At 38.9% G+C, this 20,037-nt stretch overlaps 1 protein-coding gene and 1 long non-coding RNA gene across 7 annotated transcripts in view; one reads left to right on the top strand and one right to left on the bottom strand.

Moving 5' to 3' along the window:
* MDN1 (midasin AAA ATPase 1) overlaps nucleotides 1-20,037 on the bottom strand; it is a 166,527-nt gene that overhangs the window by 125,553 nt on the left and 20,937 nt on the right. For all 3 annotated transcript variants that reach the window (XM_072832058.1, XM_072832059.1, XM_072832060.1), the window contains exons 8-15: nucleotides 18,156-18,259; nucleotides 15,525-15,639; nucleotides 10,382-10,575; nucleotides 9,400-9,481; nucleotides 5,043-5,138; nucleotides 3,375-3,487; nucleotides 1,785-1,933; nucleotides 826-886 (exon numbers count right to left, since the gene is read on the bottom strand). In XM_072832058.1, coding sequence (XP_072688159.1) covers nucleotides 826-886; nucleotides 1,785-1,933; nucleotides 3,375-3,487; nucleotides 5,043-5,138; nucleotides 9,400-9,481; nucleotides 10,382-10,575; nucleotides 15,525-15,639; nucleotides 18,156-18,259 — 914 coding nt within the window. The remainder of the gene's footprint in view (nucleotides 1-825; nucleotides 887-1,784; nucleotides 1,934-3,374; nucleotides 3,488-5,042; nucleotides 5,139-9,399; nucleotides 9,482-10,381; nucleotides 10,576-15,524; nucleotides 15,640-18,155; nucleotides 18,260-20,037) is intronic.
* Nucleotides 1-20,037, top strand: part of LOC140636647 (uncharacterized) — a 68,434-nt gene that overhangs the window by 42,510 nt on the left and 5,887 nt on the right. For 3 of the 4 annotated variants that reach the window (XR_012033873.1, XR_012033871.1, XR_012033872.1), the window contains 2 exons: nucleotides 1,030-1,144; nucleotides 3,659-3,798. This is a non-coding gene — a long non-coding RNA (uncharacterized lncRNA). Of the gene's footprint in view, nucleotides 1-1,029; nucleotides 1,145-3,658; nucleotides 3,799-20,037 lie in introns of those variants that run through there. The other variant, XR_012033874.1, reaches the window with a different exon arrangement.

The raw sequence follows: 20,037 nt of genomic DNA, 5'->3' as shown, positions 1-20,037 counted from the left end.
AGTACCAAAGGAAGCAGGATTCCAAAGTGGCACTCTACTCACAGCGAGGAAGGATATAAGACAAAGAGTATAAACAAAAACTGCTGTAATGTGGTCCTCAAAAAAAAAAAAAAAAGATAAATGAAAAGCTTTCTGGCAGACACCATAAAGAGCAAAAAGGACAATAAATTCTACTTCGTGCCTTTAACGATTTTTTTAAGTAACTGTTCTGAGTTAATAAGACAGATCCTAAAAAAAAAAAAAAAAGACAGATCCTAATATTGCTCAACATAAAGTATGCCAACAGCATCCATCAGCTTTACAGCTTTCAGCACAAACTAAAATTGTAACTGTAACATATTCAAAAATACCAACATGGAAGAAGGGCATTTTAATGACCTTTGTGGGGTCCTAGGAGCAGCATTTAACCAAATAGAGAGTTAGTTAATGTTTCAAAGATAGCTGAACTGCAAGAGAGAGTCTAGCTCCAAGGCATTGTGACTCCAGAATGTAGGCTGATAAATGACTGGACACACAAATATTAGTTGGTTATATACTTTTTTTTTTCTCTCTCTCTCCATTCCAGTATGATCTTTGAAAGCAAGAACCTCAAGTGTTCTTTAAAATAAAAAGAAACATCTACACATCCAAGAGCTCTGCAATACAGTCCAATAAATAACCTGCTTGGGTAGGGGTAGGGGTGCACATCTTTGAACCTTTTTCTAAGGCTACTTTTGAACTTTAAATGGAAAAATTATTTGTTCCCTCAAGCAGAACATAAAGTTAACAAGAAAATAATTTAAAAAAAAAAAAAAAGAAAAGAAAATAATTTTAAATCATACTCACCCCCCAAGCAAGTCTGCAGTGTCACTTTGTTGATTCATATTGACAACCCTCAAACGGTGGCCTTTTAAAAAGAAAGGGCGAAAGGGTCACTCTGAAAATGTCAAGACTAATTATATCCAGTGTGATCTTTAAGGATGTGTGGACATGAGCATAAGGCAAATCTTTAAGTGTGTATTTCTTCTGATCCTCTTATTTTACTTTCAGGAATTTCCCAACCATTCAATAATTTTCACCTAACCCAGAAAGATATGTGTAAGAAGATTCATTGTGTATTATTGCTGTGGCATCAGATAACTGAAAACAACGAAAAAATCCTTCAGTAAGTCAATGTCGTCTATAAGTTAGAATTAAATAAACAGCCAGTATAGAATATTATTAATTAGCCACTGGAACAGAAATGAGGCAGTTCTATTTTTAAAGATGCCCAATTTATTTAGGAACTAAATGCAATACAAAGAGCATGATCCCATTTCTTTCAACATAAAACCAGACTTAAATGTTTATATATTTGCAGGCCATAGATTAGAACGAAAAAAAGTTGATACCAAGCCATTAACAGCAGTTATTTCCAGGAGGAAAAAATTACATTATTTCCGAGGAAAAAATCTTCAGTGGTTATTTCCAAAGTGGAGTGGTGGCACTTTTTAAACTCCCAATATTTTGTGGACTTTTTATTTAAGGGGACATAACAGGGCAGCCCAGGTGGCTCAGCGGTTTGGCACCGCCTTCAGCCCAGGGTATGATCCTGGAGACCAGGGATCAAGTCCCATGTCGGGCTCCCTGCATGGAGCCTGTTTCTCCCTCTGCCTGTGTCTCTCTGCCTCTGTGTGTGTGTGTGTGTGTGTGTGTCATGAACAAATAAATAAAAATAAAATATTAAAAAAGGGGGGGTTAGATAACAAAAAAAGGCAATGTCAAATGTTTATTGTCTGGGGGCAGAGTGCTTCCCCTCAAGTTACCTGTAATGTGAGCCAAGTACTGGACAGTAGAGGTCTTGCCAGTCCCTGTCTCTCCCACCAGCAACACAGGCTCCCCTTTACTAACACACACTGCAAGCTGTTCAATAAGAACAGAGGACGGCCTTGTAGGAGCAAAAGTGAACTTCTCCCTGGGAACAGAAAAACAAATAAGCAGTCAGAGAAGCAGGCTACAAGTTTCTCTTAAGTGTTATTTTGAGGAACCAGATTTTCCAGACTCCACAAAAATGAGAAAACAACCCACAGCATCTGTTTTCATACTATAAAACAGGAATCCTTAAAGTCTATGAGTTGCAGAATTCATCAATTCTACATTACACCCAATACTTTACTAGATTCCCAAGATTCAAAACATCAATAAGGTAGGACGTTATCTGTCCTAGCTATGTCATCCTAAGCCAATTACTTAGGCTCTCTTAGCCTTCATTTCCTCACCTGTAAAATTTGGATCAGAGTTACTATTTATGTTGGGTTGAATAGTCTTTCCCCAAAATTCATGTCCATCCAGAACCTGTGAATGTGACCTTACTTGGAAAACGGGTCTTTGCAGATATAACAAATAAAATCCTATCATACTGGGTTTAAGGGTAAGCCTTAAAATCCAATGACTGCTATCCTTATGAAGACAGAGAGAGACTTAGAAACAAAAACACACACAAAAACAAAAACACAAGAAAGATGATATGACAATGGAGAGAGAGAGAGAGAGATGGAAGAGCGTAGCTACAGAAACAAGGAACACCAAAGATTGCTGGTAGCCATCAGAAGCCGGAAGGAGGCAAAAGCCTTCGGTGGAAGTGTGGCCCTGCCAACATTATTATGATTTCAGATTTCTAGTCTCCAGAGCTGTGAGAAAATAAATGTCTGTTGTTTTAGGCTACCAAGTAATTTGTTATGGCAGCTGTAAGACATTAATAAGTTAATTCATAAAGTTATTATAACTGCGGGGATCACTGGGTGGTGCAGCGGTTTAGCGCCTGCCCTTGGCCCAGGGCGCGATCCTGGAGACCCGGGATCGAATCCCACGTCGGGCTCCCGGTGCATGGAGCCTGCTTCTCCCTCTGCCTGTGTCTCTGCCTCTCTCTCTCTCTCTGTGTGATTATCATAAATAAATAAAAAATTTTTTAAAAAGTTATTATAACTGCTACATAAGAAGACATATGCAAAGCACTTAGCACAATATTAGGTGTATACAAAGTATTTAATAAATGGTAACCAGATCTCAGATTCTAATACAATTCCAGCCTTCAAGGAATTAACAGACTAACGTTAGGACTTCGTCTAACTTCCAAGTGAGGCTTACTTTGTAAATACATGATAGTGAATAAAACAAAAAATACATTTTTCCTAGTTCCAAGTCCCTAATGACCCTCATCACCTCCTTTACCTATTAATGTCTAATTTTATAGAATATACTTTAGGAAAGCACTGCTTCTTACCATCCAGCACAGTAGAGAAGTCATCATTCACACAACACATTTTGCTCAGACACAAGGGGCTGGACTAGTCAGTCAGTCCTTCTATCATGTTCCTAAAGCCCCACAGTCTCAGATTAGTTGAGAGACTATTTACCTCTGTATGTGGACAGCCTCACTTTGTTTCCGTAGAAGCCGTACTCGACCCACTTGCACATCTAGCTCATTGATCACAATTTCGGGTTTATAAAGCTGACAGAAGAATTCGGCCTATGGAAGGAGACAGAGTAAAATTCTGTATAGTCTTTAAAAAAAATTCTGTATATTCTTCAAACATTTCCTCGTCCATGTGGCTTACTATGCCCATCTAATTAGCCCTTTACTACTAAGGATTTTCTACTTCCAAGATAGGCGAGTTAGCTTTAATTATGTCTTTTTTAGAACTGACTGAATTTGGGCAGCCCGGGTAGTTCAGCGGTTAAGCGCCGCCTTCAGCACAGAGCATGATCCTGGAGATCCAGATCAAGTCCACGTCAGGCTCCCTGCATGGAGCCTGCTTCTCCCTCTGCCTGTGACTCTGTCTCTCATGAATAAATAAATAAAATAAAATTGACTGAATTTCTGTTCATGTTTTTTAAAACATTGATTATGAAATGCTTTCCTATAATGGTACTTTTTATTCATTCAAATAAGCCCATATCTGCCTATATCTAAAGTGAACATACAGACATATTCCAATAGCAAATGAACAGAAAGTTCTACTCCTAACTAAAATTTATGAAAAAAAAGTGATTGTTCTTCATCTATGCTTTTCTAAAATATTACTAAATATTCTAAAATATTAGATTCTAAAATATTGTAGGAAACAATGACCTGAATGAACCATGGTACATCTGACTACAGCCAGAACACAAAGGGAAGCTGTGACAGATGCTTCCAGGGTATCTCTACCCATAAGCGATTCCTCTCTTGTCCTTGTCACCAATCCTAAGAACCCATTTTGTTTAGATTTGGGGCAGGAATGAAAGGAGCAGTGAAGTGTTCAGGGAAAGTGAATCTCTCTTCAACCAAAAGGGATAAATACTGATCAGTCTAAGCCAATTGTGGTAGTTTCATTTCTTTTTTGCCTACTATAATTATTAATTATTTAAGGCCCATTTAGTAGGTGTTCTGTCACCTGCAGCTAAAACCATCTTAACAGTTTCAGAATCGTAAGGAGCCCCTTGAACATAAGGTTTTTTTGAGTCATCTATTTGGAAATGGCAGATATCTGCCACAAGATGGGCCTCAGACATTTCTCTAGCTACCATTACCACTCTGAAGGGCTCTCTCCTCCAAAAATACATATTTTGAAATAAAACAAGAATGGCAAAATATTAAAAATGTCAGCAATGAACCTACGTACTAGTCTTTGTACTATTCTTGGTATCCATTGGTACTACTATTCTCAATTTTTCTGATGTCTGACATTAATGAAAAGTTGGAAAAAATCTAATTGTGCCTAAAATCACAAAGGTGTTACTAAAACAGCTCCAGTCCTGAGTCCACAATCTATGAAATAACACGTCCATTAAAACACTGGAGAAAATAATGCATACATGGTGATATAAGGTACAAGGTGACTCACTTTAAGAATGTAGAGCACATGGAGAACTACTTATGTAAGAGACAGTGAGAGCTTTATATCCATGAAAGGCAACAATGAAACTATCAACTTTGACAGAGGAAGTAGTTATTACAAAGGAACTATTAGATAAGGACCAGAGACTAGCAAGTAAATATCCCAGCTTCCTTCCAACAGAAAAGTAAAAATAGCACTGCATACCTTTTTCTTGGAAATGTTCAATTTGCTTCCAATTATTTCTGCCATTTTCAGTTTGCTTGTATGCTTAGAAAGCATTGCTGTGAAACAGTCCAGAGCCTATTAAAATAACGAAGGTCAATGCAAATTGATTTTTTTAAAATACTACATTAATCACAGAGCACCACTACCCTGGCCACAAAAAGGAAGAACATAAAACCCAGGAGAAACATATCTGCTAGACTAAAGAGAGTAGAAATAAGGTACCAGCCCTAGACTCAAGGGCCTTACCATAATACAGACAGGATAAACAAATGTGAAGGCTTTACTATCAAAATACTGATTAGAAAAAAAAAAAAAAAAAAACCCACACAGAAAAGGCTTCATTTTACAGGGTACCTGGCTGGCTCAGTTGGTTAAGCATCTGATTCTTGGTTTTGGCGCAGGTCATGATCTCAGGTTCCTGGGATCAAGTACCATTGTTGTGCTCTGTGCTCAGCAGGTAATCTGTTGAGGATTTTCTTCCTCTCCCTCTACCCCTTCCCCTGCTCATACCTCCCCTCCTGCCTTCTAATTTTTTTAAAAAGCTTCATTTTACAAATTGAAATTCAGGCAAAAATAGAATTAGAGTTAATCATTATATGATTCATGAGGGAACTGACTCTTAAGCCACGAAAGTAACACCAAAAGATTACTTGCTAGCTGTAAAGGAAAATTCTTGATGCACACCCCAATGGCAGTACTCCATCTCAGCCAACTACTGACAGGCCAACCAGATATGTGTCTTCTGCTTTTTTTTTTTTTTTTTTTTTTGTAAGTAAAAAATGTGGGGCTTAAACTCACAACCCTGAGATCAAGAACTGAGCTAAGGTCAAGAGTCAGATGTTTAACCAACTGAGCCACTTGGGTGGCTCCAGATGTAGGTCTTCTGATGAAATGAAATATAAAGTATATATTACCACTAAAAATGAATTCTACCCAAAAAGTTTGAATTGGAATACATTAAGCATTTTGATAAACTTCTACTTACAGGAAAGACAAGAGAGAAAATAACAACAGAAAGGTACTATGAGTACAGTAAACAAAGAATACATTTGGTTCTGTCACCACCAAGTGTAAAACATCAATAAACTTCATAAGCATTTAAAAAGAGAGGGAATTTATACAGTCCTTGTTCCTAATACCTGGCACAGAGTTTTAAAAACCCTTGGAATTACCAAAAATAAGAAGTGTCTTTTGTTATTCACTAAGGCCCCTTTGGACCATACTTAAGTTTATTAAGCTAAGCAAGGTGTGGGACACCTGAGTGGCTCCGGGGTTGAGCGTATGCCTTTGGCTCAGGATGTGATCCCTGTCTGGGGATCGAGCTCCCAGCCAGGAGCCTGCTTCTCCTTCTGCCTGTCTCTGCCTCTGTCTCTCTCATGAATAAATGAATAAAATCTTTAAAAAAAAAAGTTTAAAAAAATTTTTATTATTTTTTATTTTTTTAAATTTTTATTTATGATAGGCACACAGTGAGAGAGAGAGGCAGAGACATAGGCAGAGGGAGAAGCAGGCTCCATGCACCGGGAGCCCGACGTGGGATTCGATCCTGGGTCCCCAGGATGTGATCCTGGGCCAAAGGCAGGCGCCAAACCGCTGCGCCACTCAGGGATCCCTAAAAAAAATTTTAAAAGCTAAGCAAGATGACTCTTAATGGCCTTTAGGTAGTTTAAGGAGGGACTGGCCAGGTCAGAAAGACCAAGCACTGACTTGGAGGGTTGAAATTTTTAGCTCCACCACTAAGGGAGGGAGGAGGAGCTAGAAATTATGCTCGATCATATGGCCAATGACTTAAGACCTAATAAAATACTGGACATCCAAAGCTTGGAGAGCCAGCTGTTGGTGGACATATGGATATGCCAGGAAGCTAGTACACCCTAACTAACTATGCTCAGGACCCTTGAGACTTTGCCCTTTGTCTCTTCCATTTGACTGTCTTTAAGTTATATCTTTTATAATAAAACCATAACCCGTACTTTAAGTATAGTGCTTTCCACGGAGTTCTGTGGGTTGACTATTGAACCATGAGATGATCATGGGAACCTCTGAATTTATAGTTGGTAGGTCACAAATACAGGTGGCCCCCAAGACTTGCAGCTGGATTCTAAAGTGGGGGTAATCTTATGGAGGCCTTGAGCATTTGATTCTTGATCTTGGGGTCCTGAGTTCAAGCCCCAGGTTGGGTGTAGGGATTACTTAAAAATAAAATCTTCGGAAGGAAGGGAGGGAAAAAGGGAAGAAGGAAGGAAGAATAGAGAGAGATCAAGAAGGAGATACACCAAGGTATTAAAAGTGTTAGGGAATGTCTGGATGACAGCTATTTTTTTTTTTAGATTTATTTATTATTTATGATAGACATAGAGGCAAAGACACAGGAGGAGGGAGAAGCAGGCTCCATGCCAGGAGCCCAATGCGGGACCCGATCCCGATCCCGGGTTGACAGCTATTTTTATTTTACCACTTTGCTTTCTTATATTTCCCCATTTTCAACAATGTATATATATTGTTTCTACATTAACAAAATACCTGTATACAAAAGTTCAGAACAATATTTGTCATAGCCAAAAGGTGAAAACAACCCAAATATCCACCAATGAATAAACGGATAAACAAAATACAAACAAAATCTGTTATTATCAATACAATGAAATGTTATTCAGCCATAAAAAATAATTCAGGCTACAACATGGATTAACTGAGAGAATATGCAGAGTCAAAGAAGTTAGATACAAAGGTCACATATTCTATGATCCCACTTATATGAAATATCCCAAATCAGCAAATCTATAGACAGAGATAATGCCACAGTTTTATTTTAAAAGGCAAAACAAGGTCATCTCTAGAAGGATGATAAATTTAGGGGAATGAAAAAGTGAGTTCACGGGAAAGAAGAACAAGATTCAAGAACTGGCACACAGCATTTCAGGGTTCAGCTCACCATAAGTGTGAACTCCAAATGTGGTTTCTTTCTACTGATACTAACTTTGCCAAACACAACAAGAATGCAATGCAAACCAAATTGGGTCACTACTCTCCTCAATCCCAAATGACAGAAACCAGAGTTAGTTACTTACTTACTTAATTTATTGAGAGAGAGAAAACACCTGATGTGGGGCTCAATCTCACAACCTTTGAAATCATGATCTGAGCCGAAATCAAGAGTCAGATACTTAACCAACTGAGCCACTCAGGCACCCTTAGAAACCAGAACACTTTGGGATACCTGGGTGAGTCAGTGGTTGAGCATCTGCTTTTGGCTTGAGTCATAATCCCGGGGTCCTGGGATAAAGCCCTGCATCAGGCTCCCCACAGGGAGTCAGCTTCTCCTTCTGCCGATGTCTCTGCCTCCCTCTCTGTGTCTCTCAAGAATAAATAAATGAAATCTTTTTAAAAAATAAACAAACAAGAACACTTTATAATCAAAATTAGTGTTTTGGGGATCCCTGGGTGGCTCAGCGGTTTGGCGCCTGCCTTTGGCCCAGGGCGCAATCCTGGAGTCCCAGGATCGAGTCCCATGTCAGGCTCCCAGCATGGAGCCTGCTTCTCCCTCCTCCTGTGTCTCTGCCTCTCTCTCTCTCTCTCTCTTAAATCTTTAAAAAAAAACTAGTGTTTTAAGAGCCCACAGATCTTCAGACAGTATCACTTTTATTCTTAAGCAAGCAGGAATAAATATCTCCCTGTTCTTATTGAATATGACAGAGTTGTAATTCAAGGGGGGGGGTTTCCCTCCCGCACAACACATTTTTTGCCCAAGCCCAGCATACAAGGCTATACTTTGTAACCCCTACGTAAATTTCTCCGGACTAAAGTAAAAGGCCCTACCAAGAAGTGGAAAGATCAGACAAATACAACTCTTATCAAATAGATTATGAAATTTTATGTAGGAATAAATACTGAGCATTTTTTTCAGTAGGCTCCATACCCAAAATGGAGCTCAAACTCATGACCTCAAGATCAAGAATCATATGCTCCACAGACTGAGCCAGCCAGTCACCCCTAATACTACACACACATTTGAGAAACACTTTATATTTTACAACATTACTGTCACCTAGGAGACTTTCTTTTCATTTTATCTGTAATATTTCAGTGTCTGCTTTACTGTATCTAAACTATCCTTATTTATAATTTATAGTAACCTGTTTTAAAACTAAAAACAATATTATGCCCATATTAATATGTCCAGTTAGTTTTAAGGCAACATTAGTTGAGTTTTAACTAGCTAGGGATAATAAACACAAAAGAAAAATTCTGATAGCAGCCAAGAGACAGAAAATGACAATGGAAATCAACAGCCTCACAGGATAGAAAGAAAACAAACATGAAGACTCTATCTTACCTCTTGAAAAATATTTAAGGATGCTGATGAAGACAGACTGTCAAAACAATGGACAATCCTATTACACCAATTCAGTAGATCCCTTTAAAAAATAAAAACAAGGAAATAAAAGACCATAGGTCAAAGACATCAAAACCATCAGAGTTCAATTCAATCCACCTAAGTCTGGGGAACACATGACAATGAAGTCTCTCTGTTTCTCTGGCATTGTAAAGATAAATAGTGCAGTGGACAGAATAAGTGAGGGGCCCCACCTATTAGAAAGTCATCTGTCACATATATTATCCCAATCCATGCCAGATAAGGTTGGGGAGAGTGGGGCAGCAACTAACTCTCAGAGCAAAAATCAGGGGAGTTGCCCCATTCCTAAGGCTCACTTAAAGGGAAAGCCAATCATCGAGAATAGAAAGCAAAGGTACAGAACTCACTATATATAGCAAAATCAAGGGTCTTATTTAAGACCCCAATTGTCACGAAAGAAAAAACCAGTCAAAGAATTATGTCACTAAGGAGTTTCAACCTTAGCTTTTAAAGTTATTTTTTTTCCTTTTCTTTTTTTTTTTAAGCAGCCTCCACATCCAACGTGGGGCTTAAATTCATGACTCTGAAATTAAGAGGACCATGTTCTACCAACTAAGCCAGTCAGGTGCCCTCAAAGTTATTTTTTAAAGCTAAAATAACATTCCCTTATAAGCCTTCCTAATCATTATCTATAAGATCTGAAACAGGATCCAACATCATGAAGCAGCCCACAAGTCTAATTTCAAAACCTGACCTCTCATAACCATTTAGTGATAGCTGCTAAGAACTTTTAAGGGAAGTAATTTTTAAAATATTAACTCAAGGAGCACCTGGATGGCTCAATAGGGGGAGCACACAACTCTTGACCTTGGGGTCATGAGTTCGAGCCCTGTGATAGGTATGGAGCCTACTTAAAAAATAAATAAATAAAATATCAACTCAAAAGTGCTTAATCTAGTACCTTAGAGACAATTCTCTTCCCTCAAGGCTTAGTCTTTTGTTTTCTCTTCTGGCTTCTGCAAATTCTTCAGGTACCTGTTCACATGTAACAGAACTATCACTGCGAGAGTGATGTTTCTCTCCAGTAAGTTGGATGTAAATGTCAAGCAGGTGATCAGTTACTGCCAAGAGGCTGGGATATCTATTCTGAAGAACCTGACAGAGGGAGGAAAAAAAGCAAAGAAAATTTAGCAGCAGACACAGTAATTTTTAAAAAGCACATATAAGGGTAGCCTGGGTGGCTCAGTCAGTTAAGCAGCTGACTCTTGGTTTCAGCTCAGGTCATGACCTCAGGGTCCTGGGATCAAGCCTTCCATCAGGGTCCACGCTCAGGAGCCAGTCTGCTTGAGGACTCTTTCTCCCTCTCCCTTGGCCTCTCCCTGAGCTCACTCTTGCTCGTTCTTTCTCTCTCACTCTCTAAATATATAACTTTTAAAATAAATAAATAAAGGCACATGTAAACTCCTGCTAGTATTAGTCAAGCAAAAAATGAATTTCTCTTTGAAATTTGTACCAAGTAAGTACTCCCCCAAGAAACCCAGTGGATGCCTAAAACTGCAGATAGTACAAAACCCTAAACATACTATGTTTTTGCCCACAGACATACCTATGATAAAGTTTAATGTACAAATTAGACATAGTAAGAGATTAACAATAACTAATAATAAAATAGAACAATTATAATATGCTGTAATAAAAATTATATGAATGTGGTCTCTCTCTCAAAATATCATGTATTATGGGATCCCTGGGTGGCGCAGCGGTTTAGCGCCTGCCTTTGGCCCAGGGCGCGATCCTGGAGACCCGGGATCGAGTCCCAAGTCGGGCTCCTGGTGCATGGAGCCTGCATGGAGCCTGCTTCTCCTTCTGCCTATGTCTCTGCCTCTCTCTCTCTCTGTGTGACTATCATAAATAAATAAAAAATAAAAAAAATACATATATATCATGTATTATGCTAACATGAGATGATAAAATACCTAGAAAATGATATGAAGGGAATGACACAGGCCCTGTGATGTAGTGTCAGGCTACTACTGACCCTCTGACAATACATCAGGGGAACCATCTGTTTCTGGACTGAGGTTGACTGTGGGTAGCTGAAAGTGCAAAAAGCAAAACCAAGGATAATGGGGAGCTACCATGTAAGAACTTCTGCCTGTACCAATAACCCTTGCCCCTCAAAAACCACAACTTTTTTCCTGGCCAGAACGCAGTTATCTAGCAATCTCATCATTTACACAACTTAGGATACAGAAGCCAGATGGGAAAAGAGTCTTCAAGCAACAAACACATCCAAGTCCTAGGAATTTACTCACTGAAGAATCCTGCAAGTACTACTTTAATTTTAACATAATTCTAGGGGCACCTGTGGCTCAGTTGGTTAAGCGTCCAACTCTTGGTTTTGGCTCATGTCATGAGCTCAGGTTGTGAGATCCAGTCCCAAGTCAGGAGCTGTACTCAGCAGGGAGTCTGCTTGAGATTCTCTCTCGGGCAGCCCGGGTGGCTCAGTGGTTTAGCGCCACCTTCAGCCCAGGGCCTGATACTGGAGACCCCGGATCAAGTACCACGACACGGGATCCCTGGGTGGCGCAGCAGTTTAGCGCCTGCCTTTGGCCCGGGGCGTGATCCTGGAGACCCGGGATCAAATCCCACGTTGGGCTTCCAGTGCATGGAGCCTGCTTCTCCCTCTGCCTATGTCTCTGCTTCTCTCTCTCTCTGTGTGACTATCATAAATTAAAAAAAAAAAAAAAGATAAAAAAAAAAGTACCACGTCAGGCTCCCTGCATGGAGCCTGCTTCTCCCTCTGCCTGTGTATCTGCCTCTCTCTCCTCTCTCTCTCTCGTTCTCTCTCTGTGTCTGTCATGAATAAATAAATATAATCTAAAAAAGAAAGAAAGAAAGAAAGAAAGAAAGAAAGAAAGAAAGAAAGAAAGAAAGAAAGAAAGAAAGGGAGGGAGGGAGGAAAAAGAAGAAAAGAAAGAAAAAAGAAAAGAAAAAGAAAAGAAAAGAAAAGAAAAGAAAAGAAAAGAAAAGAAAAGAAAAGAAAAGAAAAGAAAGAAATGAACTCTTTGGGGGAAAAAAAAGAGATTCTCTCTCTCCCTCTACCCCTCCCCCGATTCCCACTCCCAAAGGCTGGCACATGTATGTGCTAAAATAAATAAATAAATATATCTTTAAAAATAAAAAAACAAACACAATTCTACTAAGATTTGTTAGGTCAGGGCAGCCCGGTGGCTCAGTAATTTAGCGCTGCCTTCAGCCCAGGGCGTGATCCTGGAGACCCGGGATCGAGTCCCGCCTCGGGCTTCCTACATGGAGCCTACTTCTCCCTCTGCTGTGTCTCTGCCTCTCTCTCTCTCCTCTCTGTGTTTCTCATGGATAGATAAATAAATAAAATCTTAAAAATAAAAAAATAAAAAAAGATTTGTTAGGTCATTTTTCAGCAAAAGCAACCAGAAGCAATTAATAAAAAAAAATAATAATAATAATAATAATAATAATAAGCATATAAAAGCAAACCACAGTAAAAGAAGCTAATATAAAGTACTGATAAAAAGCAACTGATCTTTAAAAAGCAAACAACAAAAAGCAACAGAAATTAAAAAGCAAAAGATGTACTTAATTAAAAAGCAAAAGTAAATGTACCTATTTACTTCAATTATTGAGAATTTTTTTCAGAATAATACTTGGTACTCATACTATTGGTTTTAAGCTTTTATGATATGGATTTATTCAAACAGGTCTATTTGAGAAAAAAGGGAAATATGTATGTATTAGAAATACTGTCTGGGGTGCCTGGCTGGCTCATCAATGGAGTGTAAGACTCTTGATCTTAGGCTGTGAGTCCAGCCCCAGGTTGGGTGTAAAAGTTATTTAAAAACAAAATCTTGGGATCCCTGGGTGGCGCAGCGGTTTAGCGCCTGCCTTTGGCCCAGGGCACGATCCTGGAGACCCGGGATCGAATCCCATGTCGGGCTCCCGGTGCATGGAGCCTGCTTCTCCCTCTGCCTGTGTCTCTGCCTCTCTCTCTTTCTCTCTCTCTGTGTGTGACTATCATAAATAAATAAATATTTAAAAAAATAAAAATAAAAAAAATAAAAAAATAAAAACAAAATCTTGGGCATCCCCGGTGGTGCAGTGGTTTGGCGCCGCCTGTGGTCCGGGGTGTGGTCCCGGAGACCTGGGGTCGAGTCCCACATCGGGCTTCCTGTATGGAGCCTGCTTCTCCCTCTGCCTGTGTCTCTGCCTCTCCTCTCTCTCTCTCTGAATAAATAAATAAATCTTTAAAAAAAATGAGGGATCCCTGGGTGGCACAGCGGTTTGGCGCCTGCCTTTGGCCCAGGGCACGATCCTGGAGACCTGGGATCGAATCCCACGTCGGGCTCCCGGTGCATGGAGCCTGCTTCTCCCTCTGCCTATGTCTCTGCCTCTCTCTCTCTCTCTCTCTCTCTCTGTGACTATCATAAATAAATAAAAAAATAAAAAATAAATAAAAAATAAAAAACATTGAAAAGGAGGTCCTTTTTAAAAAATAAATAAATAAATAAATAAAAACAAAATCTTAAAAGAAATTGTCATCCAATACATTTAAATTAGCTTGAAAAATATATTGTGATTCCAATTTGTATATGAAATATCCACTTATTCTGTATATGTAATGTATACATATTTACAAAAATAAGGATCTACAACCTTTTAACAATGTCATCTCGAGTAGTAGATATCACAGATTTTAATTCATGTTTTTTTACTGAAGGACTTTACAATAGATACTGCTGAAAACATGTTTCAGATAGATTAAAAATTAAAACAAAATAACAAAATCAATAAAATGGATACATACATGGATCTTTAAAATGCAGAATATATATTTTTGGGTACGGAGAAAACATTTATTTATTAAATTGGACATATATATTCATGACCTTGGTCACCACAAACAAAATATAGACTATTTCCAACACCCAACCGAGATTCTCTCTCGGGCAGCCCGGGTGGCTCAGTGGTTTAGCGCCGCCTATAGTTCGGGCTTGATCCTGGAGACCCAGAATCGAATCCCATGTCGGGCTCCCTGCATGGAGCCTGCTTCTCCCTCTGCCTATGTCTCTGCCTCTCTCTCTCTCCTCTCTGTGTATTCTCATGAATAAATAAATAAAATCTTTTAAAAAAATAAAATTAAAATTAAAAAAATAAAAAATAATTCATCTCAATTTTTATTAATACCCTGAACAAAATGTGTATTAAAAGTTGTTGAATATATGAGACATTAGTTACAAAACAACTTAGTAATTATTTTTTAAAAAAAGGATCTTTGGAAACAATTGAGGAAACTTGAATATAGTCTGAAAATTAAATGGCATTGAGACATTACTGTTCATTTTACTGGGGACAATAAAGTTATTGTGATTATATATGGAAAGGCCCAGGGCACCTGGATGGCTCAGTTGGATAAGCGTCTGCCTTAGGCTCAGGTAATGATCTCAGGGCCTGGGAGTGAGCCCAGGCATCCTTTGGGCTCCCTGCTCAGTGGGGAGTCAGCTTCTCCCTCTGCTCCTCCCCCCTGCTTGTGCCCTCACACTCACACATGTGCTCTCTCAAATAAATTAGTCTTTTTTTTTTTTTAAGATTTATTTATTTATTTATTTACGAGACACAGAGAGAGGGGCAAAGACACAGGCAGAGGGAGAACCAGGCTCCATGCAGGGAGCCCAATGTGGGACTCGATCCTGGGACTCCAGGATCACGCCCTGAGCTGAAAGCAGAAGCTTAACTGCTGAGCCACCTAGGTGTCCCTCAAATAAATCTTAAAAAAAAAAAAAAAAAGCCCTTAAATTTTTAAAGCAAAGTATTGAAGTATTAAGTGTATGCATTGAAGTATTCAGGAATGAAATGTTAAGGGGTTTGTTTTCAAATATATTGGCAAATAAAAAATATTAGATGAAGCAAATGCTGTAAAATGTTAGTACATTAACTGTTAAACTTGGGTTGATGAGTATTTTGATGATCAATTACACTATTTTCTCTATTTACACGTATATCTGGAACTGTTAATAATAAAAAGTAAAAAAGAAAACCACTAATGCTTTCCCCTGATAACCACATACCTCATTCAGTTCGGTCTTATCCATGTTATCCATGTGAATTTTTGTCCAGTATTTGTCTAGCAGAGTAGCATGACTATTTAGAGGTCGATACCAATTTCCTCCACAGCTCAAGAGTCTGTATTTCAAAATTAAAAAAAAGAATTACACAAAATTCCCAATTTAATCTTTAATTATGCCTCTGGTTAGCCCTTGCTAGACTTTATCTCATTCTGGTGCCAGATTACCAATATGTTGGGCTCATAGGGCAGATGACAAATGAAAGAGAGGCTGACAGTTGACCCAAGTCTGACTCCTTTCCCCTTTTTTTTTTTTTTTTTAAGATTTTATTTATTTATTCACGAGAGACACAGAGAAAGAGACAGAGACACAGGCAGAGGGAGAGCAGGCTCCATGCAGGGAGCCCGATGTGGAACTCGATCCCAGGACTCCAAGATCACGCCCTGGGCTGAAGGCGGCGCTAAACCACTGAGCCACCCAGGGATCCCCTGACTCTTTTCCTAAGGTCATATAATAGAGCTTTAACCAAGTTATTTTCTAATCACTGTAAATGATCCTATTAGGTTTTTCTATCTTAACAGCATGTTTCTCTTCCTTAAGACATAACTTTAGGAAACAGAAAACATAATCCAAAGCCCACAGCATTAAAAATAAGTTCAGTGCTTATTACCAAAAGCTACAGTACCCAAAATCATTAAAAATTTCAAGAAGGAATATTCATTAAACACATACTCTGGCCAAGCCACAAGCTTGCATCTAGGCCATTTATTGTAATGCATGTTCACAACTTTCTGAGATGGTACCTTACTTTTCTTCTAATGCATAAAGAGGAAGAAAGTAATGTCCTCTGATCACTCGGCTACAAATGGCAGAGGTAAGAACTGAATTCAGATCTGTTTGGACACCTTCTACAACGTCCCAGGACTTTCTGAGATATGAACATAGCAGAGAAGAACTTTACTATCTCTGAATAAAGGCAGGGTTTACTTAAAAAAAGCAGGACCTAGCAAAGTGTTCCTTGAGAACTATTAGGTTAACTCCACACTCCACCTCTTGATGTTCACCGAGGCAAACACTACTATAACTACTTATTATGTGACATTACGATCATTCTTGAGCATATTAACATATGGAGAAGTGTACAGATACATACTACCAGTAGAAAATCAATCACTGTGTTCATGTTATTATAAAATATAGACATGGACATATATACTAAATTTGTTTAGCTTTTATTCCTTTGTTATGTTTATATTCAATTTTTTTAGCTACTTGAAATCTACAGGTCATCATCATTACCATCATTGTAGCCAGCCATTAGTTGGGCACTTAATACGGGACAGATCTTTAATACAAGTTATTTCATTTAATCTTTACAACTTACACCAACTTGTAAAGTAAGTAGTATTAGCCCCATCATTATCAGACAAGAAAAGTACATACAGGTACAAAATATCAGTGTCAGGACTCAAACCCAGGGCTGTCTAACAACGGTCTCAACAGTGATTGTTTTTGAAAACATGAAAACAAGATAAAGTTCTAAAAAACTGAATATCTTTAAGTGGGGGGAGGAACCCTCTCATTTTGATTTAATTATCTTTATTTAAAACAAGAATGAAAAAAAAAAAAAAAAAAAAAAAAAAAAAAATAAAACAAGAATGAAAGGGGGCACCTGGGTGGCTCAATTACTTGGCCGACTCCTTGATTTCAGCTCAGGTCACAATCTCTGGGTCCTAGGATCCAGCCTCATGTAGGGGCTGTGGAAGTACTTTCTCTCTCTAAAATAAATAATTCTTTAAAAAATAAATAAATAAAACAGGAATGAAGGGGCATCTGGAGGCTCAGTTGGTACAATATGCAACTCAATCTCAGCATCGTGAATTCAATCCCATGTTGGGTACAGAGCTTAAATCTAAAATACAGTAATCGGGACACCTGGGTGGCTCAGTGGTTGGGCGTCTGCTTTTAGCTCAGAGCATGATTCCAGGATCTGGGGTTGAGTCCCACCCCACATCAGGCTCCTTGCAGGTAGCCTGCTTCTCCCTCTGCCTGTGTCTCTGCCTCTCTCTCCCTCTCTCTGTGTTTCTCATGAATAAATAAATAAAATCCTTAAAAAAAAAAACTACTACAGTAATTAAGATACTATGATATTGGTGTAAAGATAGACAAATGAACAATCAAAGTAGAGTCCTGAAATAGGAACTAGATCTTTAAAAATTAGCTAATTAAAACAAAACAGGAATGAAAAGGGTGGATCTGGGGATCCCTGGGTGGTGCAGCGGTTTGGCACCTGCCTTTGGCCCAGGGCGTGATCCTGGAGACCCGGGACTGAATCCCACATCAGGTTCCCGGTGCATGGAGCCTGCTTCTCCCTCTGCCTATGTCTCTGCCTCTCTCTCACTCTCTCTCTGTGACTATCATAAATTTAAAAGAAAAGAAAAGAAAAGAAAAGAAAAGAAAAGAAAAGAAAAGAAAAAAAGAAAAGAAAAGAAAAGGGTGGATCTGTCATCAGTTCCAACTGATCCTGCTTAATGTGGGCCCAGAAAACTACTCCAGGACTCTGGACTCAGTACTCCAGTGTGGGACTTATGAGAAAAAGGCTCCAGTGGGAATAGATAGGTTAATAGAACATACCTCCTAGTTGCAAAGAACTGAAATCCAGGAGCCACTTTCAGACAGTCACCTCGGCCAGGAATCAAGAGCTCTCCATTCTCCAAAAGAGGGATCAGCACGGAAACCTAAATCACAAAACCCAAATGATAAAACTATTAAGGCAGAAGTAACAAAAAAACAAAATAACCCTCTCTCCAAACAATGAACACATCCTTAAAGGAAACCTTAGTTTTCAGAACATGAACTAAGATCAAAAGGCAAATGGCAATGTGTGAGCCACCTAGACTCCAACGATTTATTCATTCAATATTTACCAAGCCAGACACTCAAAATCCAGACATGGCTGAGGCCTTACAGCCTAGCATCTGACAAAACAGCCATGCAAACCACCATACGGCATGATGAGTATGACCCTAGGGGTGACTGTGAATGAGAACAGAATGGTGTAGAAGCATTGAAAGTGCAGACAGACATCCCAGAGATGATGATATTCATTGAGTCTTAAACGTGAGCAGGAAGCCAGTTTTGGTGGGAGGGAAACTCCCAGCACATATACTCCAGGCAAATAATATTCAAACAGATAAAAATCTCTGTTCCTAAGAGCATAACATGAGAGGATTCCGCTGTCAAGGCAGAATGTGCATATGAAGTAGTGGAAAACTATAAACTTAGAAATAAATAAATTAAGGGTCTCCTGTGCTGAGCTAAGGAGTTTGAATTTTTTTCATGAAAGTTACAGAGAGTAAAATAGCCTGGGGGAAAAACTGTAATTTTTATTTTAGCAACTGTGCAACAAACAGAACATCAACTGAAAGGAGGCTAGCCTACAGGAAAGAGGCAAAAACAAAGATAGGATGGCTATATAGATAGATGTCTGGCTGGCAAGAAAGAAGAGTAAAGAGCAGCCCTGGTGGCGCAGCGGTTTAGCGCCGCCTGTAGCCGGAGGTGTGATCCTGGAGACCCGGGATCGAGTCCCACATCGGGTTCCCTGCATGGAGCCTGCTTCTCCCTCTGCCTGTGTCTCTGCCTCCCTCTCCCTCTCTCTCTCTGTGTGTGTCTCTATGAATAAATAAATAAAATATTTTTAAAAAAAAAAAGGAAAGAAGAGTAAAGAAAGAAAAGAAAAAGAGAAAAATAGGTAACAAAGCAAAAAAGCTAGACAGACGGATGAAAATAAATCCTATGCTAAGGCAGTGGGAGAGAAGAGAATAAAATAAAGAGATAAAAAAATACTAAGCAATTTAATACTAAATAACTAAGAGACTAGAAGGAGACATCAAACTATGGCAGAAAAGGCTGTTCTGAGAAAGAGCAGGCAAATTCCATCTTGGACATCTTTAACTTCCACCAGCTAAGGGACATTTTTTTTTAAATATTTCAAGAAAAGGGTGGGCCATACACATAGATCTAGGGAACATGAGTTTATAGAGGAAGCTTAAAAAGAAAAAACAAGGGATCCCTGTGTGGCGCAGCGGTTTGGCGCCTGCCTTTGGCCTAGGGTGCGATCCTGGTAGACCCGGGATCGAATCCCACATCGGGCTCCCGGTGCATGGAGCCTGCTTCTCCCTCTGCCTGTGTCTCTGCGCCTCTCTCTCTCTCTGTGACTATCATAAATAAATAAAAATTAAAAAAAAAAGAAAAGAAAAGAAAAAACAAAGACCAAAGAGTCAAAGAAAAGGGTTCTAAAATATCAGACGTAATTTTATTAAATATTCTTACTATACACATGGCTAGAAGCTGAAAGGAAAGCCCAAAATAATATAGGAGCAACTCCAAATGATTCCAAAACTTGAAACTAAAGAAAAATAACCTGAATATCTGTAAAAGCTACCTTAAAATAAAAAAGGACTATTAGCTGAGAAGTTCTGAAAACAACAAAACAATAATCAAAAGATCTAGGCAT

The sequence above is a fragment of the Canis lupus genome, chromosome 7, assembly GCF_048164855.1.
Source record: "Canis lupus baileyi chromosome 7, mCanLup2.hap1, whole genome shotgun sequence".
Classification (NCBI taxonomy): Eukaryota; Metazoa; Chordata; class Mammalia; order Carnivora; family Canidae; genus Canis; species Canis lupus.
Note: the sequence above shows the minus strand (reverse complement) of the source record. Positions and strands in the feature narration are given on the sequence as shown.